The following is a 9,329-nucleotide window of genomic DNA, read 5'->3' on the forward strand; positions in this document are numbered from 1 at the left end:
TAAGAAAATGAATATAAAAATAACAATTTTAAGTTACCCGACTCAACCACAATGCTACCAGGCTTAAGTTCTAACATGAACATAATTAGACTTATGTCTGGTGTATATATAATCTGAGTTCTGTGTGGTAATGTCTGTGTCCAAAGTTCAGGTGTAGGATATAATACATGAGCCCATCCATTGGACAAACTCACTTTTGATCCAAATGGTTTTCCAAATAATGATGAAATCTTCAACGCTCCATACTTGGTCTGCATAACATTCTCAACCTTCTCGCCTTTCCGATTTTCAATTACTGACTGGGCTTGTATAGCGTACATTGCTTGTGGATTTATATACAATATGACCGTGTCGCCTTCTTCAATAATATCTTTGTAACGGTTAAAACTCATTTCTGATGAAAAAATAGATACTCTAATTAACTTTCCTCCTGTACAAACATATTAGTAGATTATTTATGTTTAATATGTTTTAACTAAGTACTCAGCGATGTGACTTACTGTGCTTTCAGCTTACGTTTGTGATAAACAAATCCAGTATTTCAAACGAAAATAATTTATTCGATATATATTGAAATAGCCTGGAATTTTACTAATTGGAAGCGTTGTCTAACTTTTCAGACGTTACCTATGAGAAGTGTAAGACTGTAAACGATCGGGTAAAACGACAAGTATACTAAAAAATAAACATAATAAATTATAATAACATTAATTTTAAGTTTGATTTTTAAAAATTCGTTGCGGCGATCGTTATTATCAAAATAATGTTATCATTAAAACACCAAACGTCATTCGCACGTTTTCAGAATCACAACTTAAGATAACACAAATTTTCGTCAAGACAAAAAGGAATAGGTAAGACATAAAGGCTAATCACGGACTAAGATTTTAATCCATGAGGCTAATTAAAGTGGCATTGTAATCGTAATTAATTAATAATTATTAATTACTAATTCGTAACATATTATAATATATAAGCGCTGTATCAGTGGAAATAACTGAAATATTTTATTTAATGCCATAATGTTCCTTTATATTCCTCAAATCTTCATGTTGAGCTTAATTTATAATTATGACATGCATAGGTGGACAATTTTTTTTATTAAGTTGCCTAGTGATAATTCCTTAAAATGTCCACTGTGCTGTATAGTGATTAGTGGTCATCTCTACTTGTAGGAATTTACGATTCAATCACAATTAACGTAATCTATAGGCTATAATCATAAGTTATACCTAATACGGTCACTCTCGTTATTATAATACTCATGTATAATACATTTCTACTGTATTATTTACCTACTTTAATTCCTACACTTTCTTTGCTATAATTTGTTAAAACAAAATAGTTTGAAAAATCTGTGTTATTACTGAAATCTAATTTTCTATACTTGGTGAAATTTTCAAAGTATTGAAAAGCCATTGACACGTTTTTTTATAAATACTTAAGTTTAAATTATTTTCATATCCATTACAATAATCTAATAAATTATACTTTCTATACCAATAATAGTTGTTATATAGGTATAAAATCTAATGATATTTTGTTTGTAAATTGTAAATAATTACAAAACTAATTTACTTAATAACATTTATACCTAATATAGATTATTATCAAGTACTTTAATTCTATCCTATACTTGGATTAGAAGAGTCCTTAACTACCGAGTTTCAGGAAATAAGCAAATAATTTAAGTTTTGAACAAACCAAAAAAGTGTAAATTATATTAAAATATAATATTAATTTTCAAGTAAACAACATGTAATATATATAATTGTAAAGACTATCGTACAATAAAATAATGAATAGCTTATGAATACTTTCAAAGTTACTATTGTTTCTGTCTTTTTAAATGACATTTAAATACAATAATTTAAATTTTTACAATATTGTTCTAAAAAATCTATGTGTTAAACAACAAATAAACTATATAATTATTATGGCAACAGTTTAACTCTGTTTACTGTTTCAATTGAGCAAACAATTTTTAAAAGTATGATGAGAGGTAACTCAATTATAATATGCTTATGTTTACATACACAAAAAAAAACTTAAAACTATCAGACAATTAGCTGTTAAATCATATTTTCAAAATAATACATAGTTTGATTAGATAGTATTAAAACATAAAAATTAATTATTAAATTAAATATGAAGAAAATAAATATAGTCTTTTTTTTTTAAACAAAACATGAAGTTAAAACAACTTTTAACAATTTTGTGTCAATACTGTACCAATATAAATCAAAATTAAAAATAAACACACAAAAAAATATTACATTAATGGAAGACATTTAATGTTAGATAATAATTTCAAAAAGAAAATTTTAAATAAGACAGTGATGGTTATTTTGTAATAATTTGGTTTTTTGAGTATAATAGAAACTTGATTACCATTAAATTATTATATTTTTAAAACCATGAACTACCCTGAACATAATATCCTTAAATCTCAAACAAAAAAAATTATTATTGATATGTAAAGATAATGTATGAAGTATGACAATTGATAATCTTTTAAAACTTAGATTTTAATATTAACAATGTAATAAAACTTCTATTTATTTTTTTTTTTTATTGTTATATATAATACCCAATATGGAAAACACTAAACATTTAACATAATTAAATATAATAAACATTAGAAAAAATATTAAAATTCAACATAATATAAACTGTAAAATGATGAAATAAATTTAAAGATAAATACTATTATAGAGATTTAAATTTATAAATTACAACACTTCCAAGAAATTGTATTAAAAATATATCTCGAAACCTTTTTTACAAATGCTTGAGTTGTATAACAATAATTTATTCTATATAAAATAATAAAAGATATAAGATAATTATCAATAATTCTAGTTGATCAAAATTAGTAACTCTATTACTAATTAAAAATCAAAAATAATTTTTAGTTTAGAATTGTCTTTTAACATAAATATTCATTTGTATTATCTACTACTAATAGGAATATGATTTTATTACTTTTTCATCTCTAATATGTCAATATTAAAGCTTTATAAAATCTTTGAAATTTTCATAATCAGAATCGGATGCAAATATTTTTGACAGCTGACTAAAAGTCGGACGTTCCTTGGGGTCATACGCCCAACACATCTCCATTGTTTTATAAACTTCAACAGGACACCTTTGAGTTCTTTGTAATCTCTCTCCTTTTTCCAAAATACCAATTACTTCAACACCTTTCATGTTTTCATAAGGTTGCTGTCCATAAGAAAACATTTCCCACAATGTAATACCATAACTCCACACATCACTAGCACTTGAAAATGTTCCATAATTACATGATTCAGGTGCATACCATTTAATTGGCCATCGTCCACCATGTGAAGCTCTATAATAATCCTTATCAACATTTAATGTACGTGACAGACCAAAATCGCTAATTTTAGCTTGATGTCTATCCGCTAATAGAATGTTTCTAGCTGCCAAATCTCTGTGTACAAAACGTTTTTGTTCTAAGTAACACATACCAGAAGCTATCTGAGCAGCCCACATTTTTAACTCATAATTTGGACTGATGAGTTCAGGATGTGTAATAATGTAAGTCAACATAGAACCAAGTGCAATGAGCTCTTGAACCATCAACAATGGTGGCCCTTCACATATACCAATCAATCTTATAATACATTCATGGTTTAAACTCATCATGACGTGAGCTTCACGCAAAAATTCTGATTTATTAGTTGAAGACATATCATATCTTAACATTTTGATGGCTACTTTTTCTTCAAAACCATCTCGATTTTGAAAAGTTCCTTTGTAAACTGAACCAAATTCGCCTTCACCAATTACTTCATCTAAAATTAAATTGTCTCTCATAATATTGTCTTGAAATTCAGTTTGATGTTTTGGTTTTGGCTTTTTTAATGTAAACGGAAATCCTTTTGGTAGGGGTGGAATAACTGCTGGGCTTACAGGCACTTCTAATTTGTTTGGCAAACCATCAGGAAATAATGTATAATGTTGTATTAGATGTTCTAATGAATTCAAGTATGGCCCGTTGTCAATAAAATAATATTTTTCGCGATCTTGGATCTGGAAATGATAACATTGATTGGTGCACATCATAGATAAGACGTAGCCACTCTTCCTATTCATTCTGACTAAAAAGCAACCATCAACATCTTTTGTTTTCAATATTTCTGTGGCTTCGTGTCGGTCAAGCTTGCCATGATACCATTGATCTTTCTTTGAAGTTGGTGTAGGTGAAACAAACTCGTTCAACATTCGCTCAACTTCAGTATGTCCATTAGTATGAGCCAAGTCTGCAGGTAGGAGATCATCAAAAGTGCGCGGCCTGGATGGTGCATTCATGGACAACAACAAAGACACAATATCTGCATGGCCTCGGCTTGATGCTTCGTGTAAAGCTACCCATCCAGTTGAGGAATTTCTTAGTTGAATATTTGCACCGCCAATTGTCAATAAGATTTTCACAGTACTCAATAAATTATTCTGACAAGCAAAATGTAAAGGAGTGTAGCCTTCTGTGTCTCTACAATTCACATTGGCTCCACATGAAATGAGTTTCTCTACAATTTGATCATGACCCATCTGACTAGCTAAATGCAACGCAGTTTGTCCCTCTTGGTTTTTTGCTTCTAAATTCCGATAACCACATTTTAACAGCTCGGTAACTACTTTACAATTAGCTTGAGTAATGGCTCTGTGCAAGAGATTAGTACGTCCATGTCTTCTGGTATCGTGTGGTGGAGGATCTTTAACAATAGGCTTGGACAGTTGCACTCCTAAACTTGGATCATTTACTTTACAATAATGTTCAATTAATGTTTCTAACCCATGCATTATATTTTGTTCGTCTATAGAGAAAAATGCATCTTCACCATGGCGTCGTATTTGATAATGCACTACTTCATTATTTTGTAACACACAAAGCACATAATCTCCAGATGCAGAATTACTTTCTCGTACTAAAAATAGACCATCTGCTTTATTTTCATAGTCTAATAGAATAATTTCAGCAGTGTCTCTGGATATTTTTCCATGGTACCAATTAATATCGCCATTTTCACTATGATTATTCATTATTATTGTAATAATGGCAAACACCTAAAAGACAAATAAAAATATTTAATTTAGCTATGAAAAATATAAAAAAATTATATACATAATTAATAAAAAAGTTCTAGATACAAAATTATTTGAATGAAGAAATTTAGCAATTTTCTTTAAATAAAAATCAATAATATAAATAAACGAAATATGGAAATATGTATTAACATTTCTTTCATTTAAACAAACATAAACTGTTGATTTTTTTAAATGGTAACCCCTATCCCATTAGTATCATTACTATAATAGTTGTGCTTGGTGCAACATTACAAAGTAAATAAAATTATACAGCTATTTATTAAACTGTAGACTCTAGATATTCTTAATTTTTAATTATTTAGGTGGATTCATATTAAAATAACATGATTAATTATATGGATATATGGTATTCACTTGTAACATTATACTTATTGTTAAAATTCTTTTTAATGAATAAATTAATTTAAATATAAATTTTGTTTTTAACTATATAACTATTATAATAATGTATAAGTTGGTATGAATCTATTTGTTTTCAAAAGCATACAAATGTTTCATTTCTTATGTTTTAATTTACTTCAGTATGATAATGTATGACAATAGCATTTATAATTTAAGATATCTTAAAAACAATAATAATTCTTATACCTAACTAAAGTGATAAAATTAATGACTTTATCCTTGATTTCTAGTAAAATAACTTCCAAAATTAGTTAATCAACATTTTTTTACTCATAAGAGCTATGAATACTTTACATGACATAATGATTAGGTTTTTTTATCAAATTGAAATACTTTGTGTCTTTGACCCTTAAAAAAAATTACATAACAAAGTCCATATCTATTTATTTAATAATTGTGTAGATAAAAGTGTTTATTTTTAATTTTAAATAACAATTAATTCTTTCTAAAAATATTTATTTATTTTGATAATTGGCTGACAAAAATTCAAATAGAATCAAATTTAATCTTAAATTTCAACCATCGTAACATATTAATCATAAATAATAAAAGTATTAAAAGTTATTTAAAAATATGATTAATTGAATATAATAATATTAAATAAGAAACTCTATACACACATTATTAAACATCAATCATTGACTGAAAACAAATAATTAATTTCACACACACAATGTCATAATAGTTATCATTTTTAATACAAGACACATTTAAATAAATACCTAAAAATTATGTTTACAATTAGGTACTTATAAATTTATTCATAAAATTTTTTTCTAAAGTATTTGGTAAGACTAATTTTTACTAAAGAACAAAATTAAGTAGGACTTTTAATAAAATTTAATATTTTAAGTATGTACTTCATATTATTAAACTATAATAAAACGAGTATCCTACAAAAAAATAAATTAATAACACTACTATACAAAAATAAAAAGTAGTTAACGTGTTTAAAAAATTACTTTTTCATTGAAAAATGACACCGATGTTCATAATATTTTGATGAGGGTCACCAAAAAAACGTCCCAAGCAGTACTCGAATGTAGAACCAATTGGTTTGAATTCAACAAGTGTCTTGTAATATCAACAATATCACATTGGTACAATGAAGCTGCGAAATCAACATGAAACGGGTTTGTATTACTTAGGTAATGATTACTGAGGGTTTCTATGAAATCATACTACTGAACGACTTACCTCGAATCGTTTAGTAATAGTTAAAATGTTGAGCGGGGAAAGTTTTCAATCACAATTTCAGATGAGCGACTACTGACTACTGAGTATACCTATTGTATTTATTTAAAGTAAAAAACTATGAAATGTGTTGGTCGATAAAAAAAAATGTTATGCCACAATGCATATTATTGTGTACCATAAATGATATCATATATATATATATACTACATAAAAATATGTGTGCGTGCGTAAAACACACTACAATATAATTGATTGAATGAACAATAACTAATACTAAAATCTAAATTAATTCAATTCATCTTCAGGTTTATAAAAAATTGTTATCTGTGATAAAAGTAAATAAATAAATGAGATAAGCGATGTAACAGTGCGTGCAAAAGCGCAAAAAAATATATTGCACTACCCCAAAAATACAATAATGTGCATTGTAATATTGTAAGCACGATTTTGCATGATTCGTAATTGTAACATTTGTAACGTTGTAACTAGTAGTTGCATAGACCACAGACTTCTATAGGTATTTAATATAGAAGTCTATGATATGAACTATGGACATAACAACTATACTTTGTCCAACCGAAAGAACGCACCTAAGCCTGACAAAAATCTATATTTCTGCAGTTCTCCGCATTCCCACGCAGTAGGTTTTTCTTACAACAAGAGGACGATATGTATTTTCACCCATTTGTGTAACGTCGCAGCTATAATAATTTTATCAGGAAATAGGAATTAAGCTATTTTATACTTGTAAAATATAACATAGTAATAATGTAATACAAAAAATAAGGTTATGGCATGTTTATAATACAATGTGCACACAGCACACGTGTTATACGGTCCATGGGTGGGGGGAGAATGCCCTACCACCCACTCACAGGAAGACCGCGGGCCTTACGTTACACCATGGCAAAGTGAAACTAAAATGAAAAATTATGCTTGTATACATTATTATTAAAGCTGTAAATTTACAGGAGGTTGTGAAACGTAGCTTTGTAAGCAGGTACATAATTTGAATTATGTTACAATAAGATCCATTCATGAAACTTTTATTTTGCATTTTTTTGACGTTTTGAATTATTTAGATCATTTTTTTGCCTTTTTGGTCACATTTTCCTTGGTTGTTCATTTTTTGGTATTTTTAATTAAATTTCGTCAATTATCATCTTTGAAAACCTTTTAAAACATTTTAAAAAATGTTTTAGGCAAATAGCATTATCAACTTCAAAATCAAAATTCAAATTAAATCAACATTTTATAATTTTTTTTTTTATCGAATAATTAATTTTTTATGCATAATATACTATTATTAATACAAATATAAAAATTAAATTAAAAACAATTTTAAATGCATTTTATACTATAATTTTTGGAATTTTAAATGCATTTTTCATTTTAAGTGCATATTTTATTGCATTGTTTAAAGTTTTTTAGTGCATTAAATTCACAGCCCTAATTATTATAAAGGTATTTGCATGCAGTCTCAAAGAAAGAGTGTCAAGTATAGGGAAACGTTAATCAACGTGTTCTCACGCTGGACAGATCATACCTATATATACCTAATCAATTGATTGAATATATATTTATCATATATCAGGGATGTTAGCAGTAAACAATTTTGGGGAGTGTTTTTGAAAATTAAAATTTTTTTGAATAAATAAGCAAAAAAATTTTTTGAAAATTTGGTATACTTATAATACATTTTTTAAATATAATCTTTGATATAACAAAATTAACATTAAAATTGAATAAGTAAATAACCATAAAAAAAAACCCAAATATTTCGGTGGGTATTTAAATACCCGAAACACCCCGCTGTGTACGTGCCTGTTATGTATATTTAATTAATGTTACCTGTAATTATTATGCCTGTATTTATGTTGCCGCAGGAATTCTGGACTATAAGAAAAAGGTACAAAAAATAAATAATCCTATTCAAAACGGTATAGGTGCGTACACTATAAGTAAGGTATTACGGATACTTTAAAAACACAAACAATTCATAACACGTTAAAAAAAACCTTTATTTATAAAAACACACATAAAGGTCGCTTAAGCGTTATATACTTACCCATACCACGATTTTGAAGAGACTCCCCAGCGCCGGATTGACAAGGTATCGACCTACCTAGTTTTAGAATTTCAAAAGTTTAATTACAACTACAGCTATTGAATGGTTTAAATAATTCGAACAAATTATATTTTCTACTAATGTCTGTACTGATTTATCACTATAATAAAAAAAAAAAATACGACCAAACACTCAAAATCGGTCCATGTCAGCCAGGTCAATCCGGCCTTGAGACTCCCAGTTCTCTCATTTGTGTTGTTTTGGATGTATTGTATACATTTTTTGTCTCAGCTCAATTGCTTCGTACCTTCGTTGAACTAAATTGCCTATGACTATTGTTTCTTATACTATTATGCTTTATTGGCACGTACCTACAACAAAAGTTCTAAATCGCTGGTATAAATTAGGCGAAGGTGTAATCCTGCAGGGAACTTGTCACTTACGGTATTTTATACTTCCCTAATCCTTTAAGCCAGCTATTTACTCAAAGGCTAATTTCTTTTCTGCACTCTGACTTATGTCATCG

At 27.5% G+C, this 9,329-nt stretch overlaps 2 protein-coding genes across 3 annotated transcripts in view; both read right to left on the minus strand.

Moving 5' to 3' along the window:
• LOC113549610 (tRNA (adenine(58)-N(1))-methyltransferase catalytic subunit TRMT61A) overlaps positions 1–746 on the minus strand; it is a 36,295-nt gene extending 35,549 nt beyond the window's left edge. The window contains exons 1-2 of one of the 2 annotated variants that reach the window (XM_026950999.1): positions 501–746; positions 38–394 (exon numbers count right to left, since the gene is read on the minus strand). In XM_026950999.1, the coding sequence (XP_026806800.1) occupies positions 38–392 (355 nt within the window). In that variant the 5' untranslated portion in view covers positions 393–394; positions 501–746. Of the gene's footprint in view, positions 1–37; positions 431–500 lie in introns of both variants that reach the window. The other variant, XM_026951006.1, reaches the window with a different exon arrangement.
• A 2,040-nt stretch (positions 747–2,786) lies between these two features.
• LOC113549594 (tyrosine-protein kinase Shark) lies at positions 2,787–6,947 on the minus strand. Its single transcript, XM_026950975.1, has 3 exons — positions 6,736–6,947; positions 6,501–6,649; positions 2,787–5,094 (listed from the first exon to the last, which is right to left on the minus strand). The coding sequence occupies exon 3, from the start codon at positions 5,068–5,070 to the stop codon at positions 3,010–3,012; it is 2,061 nt and encodes a 686-aa protein (XP_026806776.1). The 5' UTR covers positions 5,071–5,094; positions 6,501–6,649; positions 6,736–6,947; the 3' UTR covers positions 2,787–3,009.
• Positions 6,948–9,329: the final 2,382 nt, after the last annotated feature.

Source organism: Rhopalosiphum maidis, chromosome 1 (assembly GCF_003676215.2).
Source record: "Rhopalosiphum maidis isolate BTI-1 chromosome 1, ASM367621v3, whole genome shotgun sequence".
NCBI classification, from domain to species: Eukaryota; Metazoa; Arthropoda; class Insecta; order Hemiptera; family Aphididae; genus Rhopalosiphum; species Rhopalosiphum maidis.

Bases quoted from the DNA above. Each gene is read 5' to 3' on its own strand.
- LOC113549594 (XM_026950975.1), bottom strand. From the start codon at position 5,070: ATGAATAATCATAGTGAAAATGGCGATATTAATTGGTACCATGGAAAA.